At 50.4% G+C, this 15098-nt stretch overlaps 1 protein-coding gene across 2 annotated transcripts; it reads left to right on the plus strand.

Moving 5' to 3' along the window:
- The first annotated feature begins 391 nt into the window (after window positions 1–391).
- Window positions 392–15084, plus strand: abcc10 (ATP-binding cassette, sub-family C (CFTR/MRP), member 10). 2 transcript variants are annotated; one of them, XM_084465027.1, is made up of 21 exons: window positions 392–1058; window positions 2335–3715; window positions 3904–4131; window positions 4248–4404; window positions 4631–4791; window positions 4881–4960; window positions 5081–5252; window positions 5808–5906; window positions 6476–6665; window positions 7198–7275; window positions 7598–7798; window positions 8275–8413; window positions 8812–9004; window positions 9218–9561; window positions 9957–10126; window positions 10389–10549; window positions 11157–11410; window positions 11992–12137; window positions 12553–12650; window positions 13083–13195; window positions 14230–15084. In XM_084465027.1, exons 1-21 carry the CDS (start codon window positions 883–885, stop codon window positions 14363–14365), a joined length of 4677 nt encoding a protein of 1558 aa, XP_084321153.1. In that variant the 5' UTR covers window positions 392–882; the 3' UTR covers window positions 14366–15084. The 2 variants fall into 2 exon arrangements, with proteins under 2 accessions (XP_084321153.1, XP_084321154.1); XM_084465028.1 differs by having other exon boundaries at window positions 4634–4791.
- Window positions 15085–15098: the final 14 nt, after the last annotated feature.

A 15098-nucleotide genomic window follows, 5' to 3' on the forward strand; every position in this document is an offset into this window, starting at 1 on the left:
CATACAACTACCAGAATGAAATAACCTTAACCTAACCCCAAATTAATATAAATGTGCACACACATTGCAGTAAATGTGTGCATGATTTCTGAAACTTTCTAAACATATCTACCAATATTAGTAATGGATGTAATATTAGAGCAATATTTCAAACAGAAACATGTATATGTTAACAGACCTAAATCCTATTTAAAAGAAAATACTGCTTAATTATTACTTGTTAAATAAATAAAATAAAATAAAAAGTTTTATATTTCAAAGACTACAATATTTACTACTTTTAAGTGGTGGAGTCATAACGTATTTGTTACGTTAAACGAGGGGCATTTACTTTGAAAAGAAACTTATGCGTCATCAAGCATCGACTTTGCTTCCTCCCGGAGGTAAACAACCCACCGGTGTCAAAGTTCTATTTATCTATTTATATATTATTTATGTGTCATTGTATAATATATTTATAATTTGAGCTGTTACAATCAGCCATTACCACATTAGTATGAGCACGCCGGTTCTCACCCATGAGCTCTGAATATTACATGCCCAGAACCGAAGAGATAAAACATGAACAAAAGCAAAAATAAATCATGGCACCTCCGTAGGAAACCTTTTCCAGAAGTATTTAATTTCACTCTTGCTCTGTCTTTTTGAGTAAGTACATACAGCACGGTTGTTATGTATATGTATCTATCCTTTCTGGTGCTGTTAAGACGAAGTAACAGCCCATGTTGTTGTTACTAGCTACATGGTCAATGTTCTTCAACAGTCTCCTGAGAACCCAAAGAGTACCCTCGCTGTGTACATATAGTGTACACAAGTGCTGTTCACTGGTCAATGTGTAGTTCATGCTGTCTGTGAGCATGTTAGGCCGATAAAGGAATTGGAATGGGGGGTTTCGACCCAGCTGAGGTGATTGCGGGTCTCTGTGGTACCGACGCCGGGGACCCGTTCCCCGTTTGGCAGAACGGAACCATCGTGCCCTGCTTCAACCAGCTGGTTCTGGGTGTCTTGCCCCACAGTGGCCTAGCCGTCTGCAGCGCATTCTACCTGAGCATCCCACGGTAAGAGGGCTTTGACTCCGAACTTCGTTATTCGAATATAATTCGAATATTAAAAATATATATATTATATTCGAACGAATATTGGGCAGCCCTTAATATTCGAACATTTTATGGGCATTAGTTTTTGTAAACGGGACGTAGACCTACTCATTTCACGGATTTCTGTGAGACCAGGTTGCCTTAATAAGAGGAGCTGTGTCAGCAGACTATTATTATACTATTATATATTATTAGACAGATTATTAGCAAATTTCAATCGGACAATTTTACCGGAGAGATACAATATTGAAAAAAAAAAAAAACTGCTTAGCGGAGAAAGTTGCCATCACCACGATGCTTGGACAGCGTTGACTACGGAGTCATACGTGACCGTGGCCGTTCACTTTTTCACTAACTGGGTTGTGCAGAGTGCGATCCTGTAGACCCGCTCAATGCCAGAGAGGCACAGCGGAATACATGGCTAACGTCCTGCAAGCCGCCGTTGAAGATTGGGGCATAGCAGACAGAGTGGCAGCCTGCGTGCATGACAACGCGTACAACAAATTAAATTATTTAATGTCTTAAATTCCGTTGCAAAGAGGAGGCGCGCAGCATTAATATCCTAATTTAAATGAGTCGGCCGACGCCAACACATTTTGCCTATTGTAAATTGACATGATTGTAAATGTTCACAATCGTGCTCTATGCTGGTATTTTGTTTATCATCATCAAATGCATTCAGTGTTTCCCACAGACCAGGTAGCAATGTGTGGTGCCCCCCTGCAGGGTTGGCAACTTTTGGTTTTTGGCCGGAGTGAGACTCTGTAGAGTCTTATAATTTATAAGTTGCGTTGAGTTTTTATAAGTTTTTATAAATTATAAATTGAGTTGCGGGCGGACGGGATTGTTGTGTTGGATTGCGGGCGGACGGGATTGTTGTGTTGGATTGCGGGCGGACGGGATTGTTGACGGAGGGGTGGGGGGAGTTGGGTTGCGGGCGGACGGGATTGTTGACGGGTGGGGGGGGGGTAAGAGTAATTAATTCATTCATTTATTATGACCCACAATGTGTAAACTTGTCTGTGGCATCCCAAGACAAATAACGGATCAGTAAAACCAGTGGCATAAAATGCTAGATGTGATAACAGTATCATTAACAATAATATTCAGCAAATGTAAAGGCCCTAATGGCAAAATGATGGATTAAAGAGCTTCTATACTGTAGTCAAAGGCAGCTACCCCAGCTCCTCGGTGTGAACAAATTGGTCCTTGTTCCTGATATGTTGATCCCTCCCAGACGCAGCCCCATCCTTCAGTATGGCTGGACCCTCAGGCTGGCCTCGGCTCTGCTGGTGGTCCTCCTCTTCGCTGGAGACCTGGTGCTGGTGGGTCTCCAGCGCCAGGTCCACCTGTACCTGGACTGCCTGGCCGACGGCTGTGCCCTCCTGGCCTGGTTGCTCCACCTCGCTGCCTCCCTGGCTCTCCAGGTGTCGGCGGTGTGGAGCCACAGACGGGGCCCCACGCTGCTGGTTCTGCTGGTTCTGCTCTCCGTGCCCAACCTGGTGTTCATCCTGGTGGCGGGCGCCAGCACTGCTCTGGACCCGACCCGGCCGCTCAGACTGACTCGCTTCGTGCTCGCCGCGGCCCGGACGCTCCCTCTGGTCGCGTACCTCCTAGCGTGGGCCTTCCCATGCGTCCACAGCGGCACCGCTTATGATCTACAGATCAACAGCGGCGTGGATGACGGTGGCCCGCCAGAGAGCGTCTACCCCGATACGGGCGCCATGGTGGCGGAGGACGGGAGCGGCTGCTTCTCCCGTCTGTTATACCGCTGGCTGGACCCGCTGCTGGAGCGCGGCCGCCGCGGGCAGCTGGACGGGCTGAGCCACGTCTACCACCTGCCCCAGGCGCTCCGCACCGCCTTGGTGACGCGGCACTTCTCCAGGTGCTGGCAGGCCAGCCAGCAGGGGGCGTCAGCTGGGGCGAGAGGGGGAGGGACAGAAGGAGGAGGGGAGTGGCCCCAACCCGTCAGCAGGAACCTCCTGGCGGGCAGCCGGACCTCCCCTGACGAGGAGGCGCTGCCAGAGCTGGGCAGGGACGTGCGTCTCTTGGGAGTGCTGCACCGGGCCTTTGGGTGGTGGTATTACGCCCTGGGTGTGCTAAAGCTGGTGGGGAACCTGCTGGGATTCGCCGGCCCCCTGCTTCTCGGCCAGCTGGTGGGCTTCATGGAGGACCCAGACGCCCCACTGAGTCGGGGGGCTCTGGTCACCCTGGGGCTCTTCTCCAGCTCGCTGCTCTCTGCCTTCCTCAGGAACCTCTACAGCTTTCATGTGGCCAAGGTGGCGTTGTCGGCACGCGCGGCCGTCGTCACGGCGATCTACGGCAAGGCGCTGCGGGTGGGCAGGGTGGGGCTGGCCCGCTTCGCCCTCGGCGAGGTGGTCAACCTGATGAGCACCGACACAGACCGCGTCGTCAACTTCTGCAACAGCTTCCACGAGCTGTGGAGTCTGCCCGTGCAGTTCTCCATCGCCCTCTACCTGCTGCACCTGCAGGTGGGCATTGCCTTCCTGGGGGGGCTGGCCGTGGCCCTGCTCCTCGTGCCCCTAAACAAGCTGCTGGCCTCCCGTATCCTGGACAACAACAAGCACATGCTCCGCTACAAGGACAGCCGTGTCAAGGTGAGGTCCCGCCACACCGAAAGGGCAGGTCGCACGCTACTAACCCATGCAGAGGGAATAGCACCTTTCCTCTGTCTCACCACCTGAGAGGGCCGAACCTGCAGATCAGGTTGGCTCTCCCAGAGGTCAGGGTACTGATGTGTTGTTGTTGTGGTGGTCCTGAGTCTGTACGTGTCCCCCGCCCCCAGCTGGTCACCGAGGTGCTGTTCGGTGTTCGCGTCGTCAAGTTCTACACCTGGGAGCCCCACTTCGCCCACAAGATCTCCGACTGCCGCCAACGTGAGCTGTCTCACCTGAAGACCATCAAGTACCTGGACGCCGTGTGCGTGTACACCTGGGCCGCGCTGCCTGTGGTCGTCTCCATCCTCACCTTCCTCACCTACGTGCTGCTGGGACACCAGCTCACCGCCACTAAGGTAGTCCGTCAACAGATGCTGGTTGTGCTCTAACCACGGTGATGTGTGAAGCTGGTTGTGCTGTAACCATGGTGATGCCAGTTTTAGTGTAACCATGCTTATGCGGACCCCTGCAGGTGTTCACCACGCTGGCCCTGGTGGGCATGCTCATCCTGCCCCTGAACTGCTTCCCCTGGGTGCTCAACGGGGTGCTGGAGGCCTACGTCTCCCTGGAGAGGATCCAGCGCTTCCTCCAGCTTCCCAACCAGGACCTGCAGGCCTACTACAGCCTGGGTAGGCTCAGCAGTTCACAAAATGGATTTGTCACATGCACATACACGATAGTACAGGGAAATGAAAGTGGCAATGCTCATGGGATTGTTCAGAAAGAACTCTATGTTTTAACCCTTCACCTGTGGGTAAAAAAGGTTTTATCTGTTTTTAACCCTTCATATGTAGATAGTTCAAGTTAAACTTGGTGTGTGTGTGTGTGTGTGTGTGTGTGTGTGTGTTTCTTCAGCAGCTCCAGAGGACCCGCAGACGTCAGTTCTGCTGAGCGAGGGGTCCTTTTCCTGGCTGGGGTCTGAGGGGTCAGACCCGCCTGGGTCTGAGAGAGATGAGGGCTCTGGAGCCGGCAGTGGGAGCCTTCTGCTGCATGGCATGGACCTCAGCATACCTAAGGTACACACACACACACACACACACACACACACACACACACACACACACACACACACACACAGCGATCTCAGTGATGTGGTGTGTTGCAGGGCTCTCTGGTGGCGGTGGTGGGGAAGGTGGGCTGTGGGAAGAGTTCCTTACTGGCAGCCATTACTGGAGAACTGACCAGGTAGGCTGCAGTACATGAGACTGACAACACCGTGAGGACACAGTGATGTGTCCTCTGAAACAGAAAACCTCTAGTGAGCTGTTCTGATATGGACCACTGACCTCTAGCTCTACCCCCTAGGCTGAGTGGGGCAGTCTACGTGGTTGGCCAAGAGGCCGGCTTCGGTCTGGCCGCCCAGGAGCCCTGGATCCAGCATGCTACGGTGCGCGACAACATCCTGTTTGGCAGGAAGTACAACTCTGTGTTCTACCAGGCGGTCGTGGAGGCCTGCGCACTCTCCGATGACCTCAACGTAAGACGGCCACCCTCTAATGTTATTCGCATGTTATTCACATGTTCGTCTCATGTCGGTCTGATGTGTCTGTCTCATGTTATTCTCATTCCGTACCCTTGTTCTTCACATGTTCATCTTATGTCGGTCTGATGTTGGTCCCATGTTTGTCTGCTCTATCTCCACCTATCTCCTTACACACGCTAACGTCTAACACACGGTTCACACAATGCAAGCAGGGGGAGAAGGGAAACTCGGTGACAATATGTATAATATAATAAGTATATATATATATATATATATCTCAAAGGATATATATATATATATATATCTAGTAATCCTCCAAACTCTCCAGAGAACGTAAACAGGTTTACCCTCGGTAGACCAAAAGGAGAGAGAGAGCGAGCTAGCCTATCAAAACTGGCTTTTACATGTGTGGTAGGCCTCCCCTTGCTGGGAACTGATGAGGCGATTGGTGGAATCGGATGAGCTGGTTGGTAGAGGCGGGATGATGTTGAAAGTGGTTGCAGGTGCCAGTCAATGACAGTGGCAATTACAGTTGTCTTGTCCTGGCAGGTGCTGCCCCAGGGAGACCTGACGGAGGTGGGCGAGAATGGAGTGACCCTCAGCGGGGGGCAGAAGGCGCGCCTGGCGCTGGCCAGAGCCGTCTACATGGTCAGTACCGCCTCACCAGCCAATAGTCCTACAGCACAGTACTGCAACACATGGGAAGATAGTGTGGTAAGGGTGTTTGATCCTTAGCCAAAAGGTTCTGTGTTGTGTTCAGTGATGTATCTGAGTTCACTCTAACACCCTAAGAGTCACTCGAGTGTCATGTAAATATATCTGAGTTCACTGTAAGAGCCTATGAGTCAATGTATCAGGAGTTCACTGTAACACCCTATGAGTCAATGGGTCAAAAGTGACAACTGTACTGAGTGCAGAGTAGCTTAAGGAATCATAAGAACAAGGTTAGTAACCAAAAAAAGTTGTATTATTTATTATTGTACTCCCAACAGTTACAGTAGATTAATCACATTCAGTGCTTTCTGAATCCCACAACAATGGTACATCTCAACAAAGTGTGTTCAGACCTTGAGATCATCACAGATCAGTGCTACTGCTAGTCAGCTTGTGAGATGTTCCAGAAGGGGAGGGCCTCCAGAAGTCTCACTCAGTAGCACTTCTACTACTCATTACCTCCTTTTAAATGCTTAGTCCCATGGTCTACATTGTCCAATCAGGAGAAGGACATCTACCTGCTGGATGACCCGCTGGCGGCCGTGGACGCCCAGGTGGCTCAGCACCTGATGCAGAAATGCATCATGGGGATCCTGCGGGGAAAGACCAGAATCCTTTGCACTCACCGCATAGAGTTTGTGGAGCGGGCAGACCTGGTGGTCCTCATGGACAACGGGACCATCGTCAAGACAGGTAGACACGATGTTGTACTGCACCTCACTTGTCGTCTCACTTCACTGGCCGCTGAAGACAGACAGGGAGATATGTGGTTATACTGTGCCTCTATGACTTCACTAGGAGTCTGAACACAAGCATAGCGAGGTTAGTAGTGGATAGAATATTAGGTCTCAGAATCCATCCTTAAAGCTAGGGTTGGCAATTTGGAGAAACCAGCCACGCAACATAGACCTTGAAAGTATCCAATCAAAAAAATCACACCCACACCCCCAAAATTTTGGCCTCCCACCAAAGCCACTCCCTAAAAACACCCGACTAGCTTGCTTACTCTAGCATTAGGTCTGCCTAGCCTTGTGGAAGCTTTGTGTAATGATTGGATAGGCCTGTGACAGCCACAGATAATTTTTTGGTCCGAGCTTTTGATTTATTGATTTCTGTGGGATGTAAAGATAATTTCAACAAATATGAAGAAAAAAAAAAAGCTTCTAAACTAAATTTTAGAAGCATACCCTACCCTAGCTTTAACCACCTGGTGATGTCATCACAGGTACGCCATTGGAAATCCTGCCCCTGGTGGAGGCGGTTCCAAAACAGCACAAGAACGACCGCAACACCAAGCAGAAAGGTAACCTTCAGCCCTTTGTCTCCATCACTAGCACCAGCATCTTTATCACATCTATCATCACCATTACTAGCACCAGCACCTTTATCACCTCTATCATCACCATCACTAGCACCAGAATCTTTAGCACCTTATCATCACTTTAACATTAGATCCTCCACTCAACTTGTGAGCAATTCAGTTATTCCTCAACCAAACTGATCAGTGACAGACTGACTGCACTGTTTCCTACAATCAATACCTAATTAATAACCACAACAGCAACAACAGATTTACTAAGAGCCTCACACTGTCTGTTCTGTCCTCTGCTGGGTTGGGGTGCCAGGTGATGTTGAGGAGGAGCTGGAGGAGGGGGTTCCCAGTTTGGAGGTGGAGGAGAAGCTGGTGGAGGAGGAGGACGAAGACCGGTCGGGGGAGGAGCGTAAGGAGGTGGGGGGGCTGGCGTGGGCGGTGTACCGGGCTTACTGGCGGGCGGTGGGAGGAGCCCTGGCCACAACCATCCTATTGTCCCTGCTCCTCATGCAAGGTACGGACCACACCTGTCCACTACTCTCCTAAAAGATATAATGGGATTGAACTGACCAAAAGGAAGAGTTAAAAACATGGAAACTAACTTCCAAGGCCCTGCAGGAACCACAGCTGTGCTGTCATTAGAAAGGAGTCCTACTTTAAAGGATCAACTGACACAGTTGAACTAAACTAAAACATTAAAACAATTACATTTTGATTGGTTGTGTGATATAAAGCCAGGACTTCCATTTTTTTATCCGAATTGCGATGTGACCAACACATTTTTAAAGTGTACTGCAGTCAATGTGATAAATCTTGATTGTATGAATTGTAGAACAAAACTTTTAATGAGACTATCAGACATGCAATGTTACTATCAAGTGTACCATTGATGTGGTTAACCCTTTAGTTTACAGAAACATTTTGTAACAACTTGTCATATTTGGATAGTGGGTGAGTACCAAACAACAGTTGCATTCCTCTCTCCCGCAGCCTCTAAGAACGTGTCCGACTGGTGGCTGTCCCACTGGATATCAGAGCTGAGGAACAACGGTTCCACATGGAGCAATGGTTCCTACCCAGAGGCCTTCACCTCACCCCACCTGCTGCTGTTCTCTCCTGGGGGACTGACGTGGGTTACCTGGAGTTGGTTTGCAGATCAGTACCGTAGCATTTATGCAGAAAGACGTAGTGACTAGAGTTACAGTCTCTGCGGCTGGTACTTACTGGTCCAATAGGAACACTTATACTCTACACTTGTAGATCATGGAAGTGCTTTTTTGTTATCACAGTTAGGTAATAAGTTCATGGGAGCATCAAGCATCTACTGAATTATTGTAATTTTGCGTTTATTATCAGACCACACCCCTACAATCATGAGTCTGATCAAGACTTGAGTTGACCAGCTGACTTTGAGATTTCTTCTGAAATGCAACATTTGTGTGTGATGGACACATCCCTCTGTGACAACGTCCTTAGATCCTGTTCATGGCTTCATTAATGTTCTGATAACATCTGGACCTCCTCCAGGGCCCCCCTGTGTTCCCCGTCAGCCTCCCCCTTCTCCAACATCAGCTCGGACGTGAAGTTCTACCTGACGGTGTACGCCTCCATCGCCTCCGCCAACACCCTCTTCACGGCCGCGCGGGCCTTCCTCTTCGCCTACGGCGCCATCCGCGCCGCCACCGTCGTACACGACCGCCTGCTGGGCCGCGTCCTCCAGGTGATGAGGTCATCGCCGTCGTAGGTCCCGTGGGGAGCGGCCTGTGTTTTATGAAAGAGCTAAGCTAGCTGTCTGGGTACGGCTACAGTTCAATCAGAGCATCGTCCTCCTCACCACTGCCCTCGCTTCACCACGAGCAGGGCACTCCAAGGGGTCCATTCCCGGCTATCGCACCGTCACCTCAACCAGCCTCTCTCCTCCGTCTCCTCCCAGGCCACCGTGGGTTTCTTCGACACCACCCCGACGGGGCGCATCCTCAACCGCTTCTCCTCGGACGTGTCGGGCGTGGACGACGGCCTGCCCTTCGTGCTCAACATCCTGCTGGCCAACGTGTTCAGCCTGGCGGGCACGCTGGCCGTCATGGCCTGGAGCCTCCCCTGGGTGCTGGTGGCCCTGCTGCCCCTGGCCCTCCTCTACCACCGCACCCAGCGCTTCTACCGCCACTCGTCCCGCGAGCTCAAGCGCCTCAGCAGCGTCACACTGTCGCCCCTCTACTCGCACTTCTCCGAGACGCTGAGCGGCCTGGCCACCATCCGGGCTAGCCACGCCTCCGCCAGGTGAGGCCACGCCCCCTCTCCTCCTGGTAGGCCATGCCTCCGCCAGGTGAGGCCACGCCCCCTCTCCTTCTGGTAGGACACGCCTCTGTCAGGTATGCTCCGGTATTATTAGAGAAGGACCGTAGAAGATTAAGATAGCAGCAATTCTATAAAAATACAAGATACACAATAAGAGTAGTACAAATTATGGAATTTCTACAAAATAAATGGGTTGTAGGCCTACGCAAAAAAAGATAGACAATGAACCCAGAGGGAAGACACCTGAAGAAGGAAGACAGAGGAGGGACCCTCCTACCAGGGATGCGCTAGAGCTGCTCTTGGTCCAGGGATTCCTTGTTCGTCCGCCCCTGGAGGCTGCTGATGGGCTGATCTCCTGCATGTGTTTTGGACCGCAGGTTTGAGGAGGAGAGCGTGAGGCGCCTGGACCACAACCAGCGCTGCTTGTTCCTAAGCAACGCCGCCATGCAGTGGCTGGACATCCGCCTGCAGTTGGTCGGGGTCGCCCTGGTTACCGGCATCAGCACCATCGCTGTCCTCCAGCACCGCTACGGCTCTGTAGACCCAGGTGAGCACAAGGTCGTCATGGTTCCTGCAGGGTTGCTGGTTCCATTCTCGCCTTCTCCTGATCCAAGCTCCTTAACGACCTGCGTCTGAAGCCTGTGAGATGCTTTGGGTAAAAGGGCCTGTTGAATAACAGACCCTGTGTGTGTGTGTGTGTGTGTGTGTGTGTGTGTGTGTGTGTGTGTGTGTGTGTGTGTGTGTGTGTGTGTGTGTGTGTGTGTGTGTGTGTGTGTGTGTGTGTGTGTGTGTGTGTGTGTGTGTACTAGGTCTTGTGGGTCTCTCTCTCTCCTACTCGCTGTCCGTCACCGGCCTGCTGTCAGGGCTGATCTTCAGCTTCACCCAGACAGAGATGCAGATGGTGAGCGTGGAGCGGACAGAGGAGTACTCCACCGGCCTGCCCACCGAACCCCAGGACCACAACCCCCAGGTCCAACACCATCACCACCACCACCATCAACACCACCACTATATCAACCCCACCTCCACCAAAACATCACCACCACCACTACCACCACCACCACCACTAACACTGCCACCATCATCACCATCACTACCACCACCACCACCCCTGTCAACACCACCACCACCACCACTAACACTACCACCACCATCAACACCACCACTATATCAACCCCACCTCCACCAAAACATCACCACCACCACCACTAACACTGCCACCATCATCACCATCACTACCACCACCACCCCTGTCAACACCACCACCACTAACACTATCACCACCATCAACACCACCACTATCAACCCCACCTCCACCAAAACATCACCACCACTAACACTGCCACCATCATCACCATCACTACCACCACCACCCCTATCAACACCACCACCACTAACACTATCACCACCATCAACACCACCACTATATCAACCCCACCTCCACCAAAACATCACCACCACCACCACCACCGTCACCACTTCAACCACATATCGTACTTGGTTTGTTAGTGTATTTTAGTTTGGAAAAAAAGGAACTAGGAACTAGAACCCTCCTCATAGTGTATGTCCTGGTGCAGGTCCCAGCGTCGTGGCCGGAGCGGGGCCAGCTAGAGTTCAGTGGGGCGGTGTTGTGCTACAGGGAGGGTCTGACCAACGCCCTGGACGGGGTCACACTGCTTGTGCACCCTGGGGAGAAGGTGGGTGTCGTGGGGCGCACCGGCTCTGGCAAGTCCAGCCTGTTCCTGGCCCTGTTCCGCCTGGTGGAGCTGAACCAGGGAGCCATCCTGCTGGACGGCCTGGACATCAGCACCCTGGACCTGGCCCAGCTCAGGTAGCTGATGGGGTCTGCTGGTGGTGGGCAGTGATGTGATAGCTTAGGCCACGCTAGGCTAGGATAATCTACAATAGGGCTGGCAATAATAGGCTATATAATGCTGGATGCGCTGGATGGATAGTTTATGCTAGGTAAGCATAGGTAAGGCAAGGCTACACTTGGCTATGCAAGGCTACACTTAGGTAAGGTAGGTAGGTATGCTTTAATAGGATATATTATGCTAGGATGTGCTAGTGTATGCTAGGTAAAGATTGTTTAGGCTATGATATACTTTTCTATCATAGGCTATTCTAGAGTATGCTACAATAGGCTATAGTTAGCCAGGCTAGGTTATAAGGATTAGGCTATACTTTAATATGATATACTTTGCTAGGAAAGGCTACGCTATGCTAGGCTATACTATGCTAGGGGATGCTGGTATGCTAAAATAGACTTCAGTACAATATTCTAGGCTTGTGCTGGCTTTACTATTGTAGGCTAGGCTATAGTAAATTATGCTAGGCTAGACCTAGGACAGGCTATGCTAGACTGCCCTAGGCTAGGCTTAACATTGTACGTGCTGGTTGCGCTCCCTGCAGGTCCCGGCTGGCCATCATCCCCCAGGACCCCTTCCTGTTCAGCGGGAGTGTGAGGGAGAACCTGGACCCCTGCGGACGCCATCCCGACTGCAGCCTGCTGGCCGCCCTGCAACACTGTCACCTGGAGCAGCTGGTGTCCAGAATGGGTAAGGGGGCACTACTGCAGACAGCACCATATAACCTCACCACAGATAGAAGGATAGTGTCGTGGTAGTATACTAGTGTTTATTAGAGTGTTATTGTTATGTGGGCAGAATAGGGGGTTGGACTCCAAGCTCTGAGGGTATGATTTCAGACCCCGATTATCCAGAGTCTAGCTGTATGCTTCCTAAAGGAAGCTGCCCCCCTATCTCCAGACCATCGGCTAACGTCTGATGGAGATGCGCTGGTTATTATTTACAGTCCGATAAGCACTTGAGACAATGTCTACAAGTGGATGGTTTCATTAGTAGCCCGCTTACACTCTTATACACATACATATATAAAGTGTATGTGTGTGTGTGTGTGTGTGTGTGTGTGTGTGTCTGCATGTATGTATATGTGTATATGTGTGTGTTCCAGGTGGTCTGGATGCAGAGGTGGGGGACCGGGGAAGCTGTCTGTCCCTGGGCCAAAGGCAGCTGCTCTGTCTGGCCAGAGCTCTGCTGACCCAGGCCAACGTAAGACCTGACCTCATGGTGTCACCACACAGCTCCATACCAAAGACATGAACCATGAACAAGTGGAGCCTGGCCCATGTTCTACCATGTTCTACCATGTCCTTCTGTGTTCTCCAATATTCTCCCATGTTCCTCTGTGTTCTACCATGTTCTCCTGTGTTCTTGCATGTTCTTTTCAGCTCTGTGTATTGAGCTGGTTTTGTAGGTTGTTTGTATTGACGTTGTACTGGCCTGCAGATTCTGTGGAAAGACCTGGTTCTGTTTCTGTAGGTTCTGATCTGTAGGTTTGTTTTGGTTCTGCAGGTTCTATGCACTGACCTGGTGTGTTGTATTGGTTCTGGTTCTGCAGGTTCTTGGTACTGACCTGGTGGGTTGTATTGGTTCTGGTTCTGTGTACTGACCTGGTGTGTTGAATTGGTTCTGGTTCTGCAGGTTCTGTGTATAGACGAGGCCACAGCCAGTGTAGACCAGCAGACAGACCGACTGCTGCAGGAGACCATCAGAGACAAGTTCAGAGACAAGACGGTCCTGACCATCGCACACAGGTAGGGCTGTACATGCATGAGCTGCTTTCACATATGGACGTGCATCCGTCTGTTCTGTCTATTCTACGGAGGTGCCGTATATGTGAATGACATATCCTGACGTTGGACCTCCTGAAAAAATACTACCCCTATGTTCTCCGCAGGAAATGCTAATTACCTTATATGTGAATGAGCAGTAGGATGTCGGCATTTCACACCAGTTGAGTGGGTGTGTTGATGACTCTTCGGTCTACGTTTGCATGTCATTGAGTGGCACCCGCACCCTAATCGATAATCAGCCTATTGCCTTTTGTTCACTGAATGGTTTAAAAAATATTTTTTATTATTATGTTACACCTTTCCTGCTGTCGGCTCCCAGATTCTCCCGTCGATTCTCTCGGGAGTAACACCCTTCACTTTGACCGGCAGTGGGTCTGCTTACATACATTGTACATACATTGTCTCATACTGTATACATTATACACATGTCTAACCCATACCTGCTCCATAATGACATGTATCTGACCTCACTGCCAAACCCCTACCTGCTCCATAATGCTCTGTATCTGAACTCACTGTCTAACCCATACCTGCTCCACAATGGCATGTATCTGACCTCACTGTCTCACCCCTAACTGCTCCTTAATGCTCTGTATTTGAACTCACTGTGCATCACTTTTGAGTGATGTTTGCTAAATGACTAAATTGTTGACGGTCGGAAGCCTGGAGCCATATGTTTAGCTTACATAAGGAGGCCTACTATTGGCAAATAACAATAATCAGCTGCACATCAGAATCAGCTGCACCTTTCCTTTGTCTACATACAGTAAGTGTATGGAAATAATGTGCTTGTGTGCGAGCGAACACCATTGCGAACACACGCACAATGGTGCGTGTGTTCGCAATGGTGCGAACACACGCACCATTGTATCCTGGTTAAACTTTAATAGAGAGTTTCTGACATCTATAAATAGCCCAGCACCTTGTCTTGTTCAGGCTCACGTTAGCTTGGTTTCCCTCAGGCTCAAAAATGGCGTTCTGTGTCCTCCACCCAGGATCAACACCATCATGGACTCAGACCGCGTGCTGGTGATGCATGCTGGGAAGGTGGTGGAGTTCGACGCCCCGGCTGCCTTGCTCCAGAACGACCAGTCTCTTTTCAGCAGGCTGGTTGGGGGGGCAGAAGAGTGAGGAAGAGGAGGCAGGAGTGGTCCCAGGAGTGGACATCGTTATCTGACCAATCACGGCGTCTGGTGTCCTGCTGCGGTCCAAACATCTTCTGGCAGGCCAGCTGAGCCAACCAATCAGTTTGCAGGTTTGATTCCTTAGCTGGTTCCAAACAGTCTGAGCAAGAAGCACAAGACGGAACAACACTGAAGAACATGAAGAAATGCAAACACAAAGCCATTGTCTTTTTTTAACAAGGAAAACCAAGACTTGAGAGAGACTCTGAGCCGTCACCTCTAACCTCTACACCTGAACACTTCCTCAAGGAGATGTAGGTGGCGTGGCTGGGTGCTTCCACTGTAGTGGCACTGTCTGGTATCAGTGCAACGCCTCAACACTTACTGAACAGGCCAGCTTCTCTAGAGAGAAGGATTGGCTGGCGTCTTGCTGTGTTTACCCTCGTCCAGAAGAGGCCGGTGCACTTCACTGTTAACTCTTGTTTCCATTATACAGGCCGACTGTTGGCGTTCAAACTGTCTAGGCTGGGGGTTTTATGTGTTCATGTGTTGAAACGCAACTTCAAATGAACAACTTGTTTTGTCAAATACTGTAGAGCTGGAATATAGATAGAGATGTACATCTATAAGATAGAAGGGATTGTTGTTTCAGACACACAGGGTCTACTGTATTGAGCACCTCGACTTTTGTATAAAACAAACATTATTTTCAAATATTAAAAACAGGTTTGAGCTCATAA

The sequence above is a fragment of the Micromesistius poutassou genome (genome assembly GCF_964030765.1).
Source record: "Micromesistius poutassou genome assembly, chromosome: 3".
NCBI classification, from domain to species: Eukaryota; Metazoa; Chordata; class Actinopteri; order Gadiformes; family Gadidae; genus Micromesistius; species Micromesistius poutassou.

What these genes read in the sequence shown, in the direction of transcription:
- abcc10 (XM_084465027.1), top strand. Translation starts at nt 883, where the DNA reads ATGGGGGGTTTCGACCCAGCTGAGGTGATTGCGGGTCTCTGTGGTACC. An exon ending in GCAGGCCTACTACAGCCTGG is followed by an intron (nt 4,405 to 4,630) that starts GTAGGCTCAGCA and finishes GTGTTTCTTCAG; the next exon opens with CAGCTCCAGAGGACCCGCAG. An exon ending in CCGCAACACCAAGCAGAAAG is followed by an intron (nt 7,276 to 7,597) that starts GTAACCTTCAGC and finishes TTGGGGTGCCAG; the next exon opens with GTGATGTTGAGGAGGAGCTG.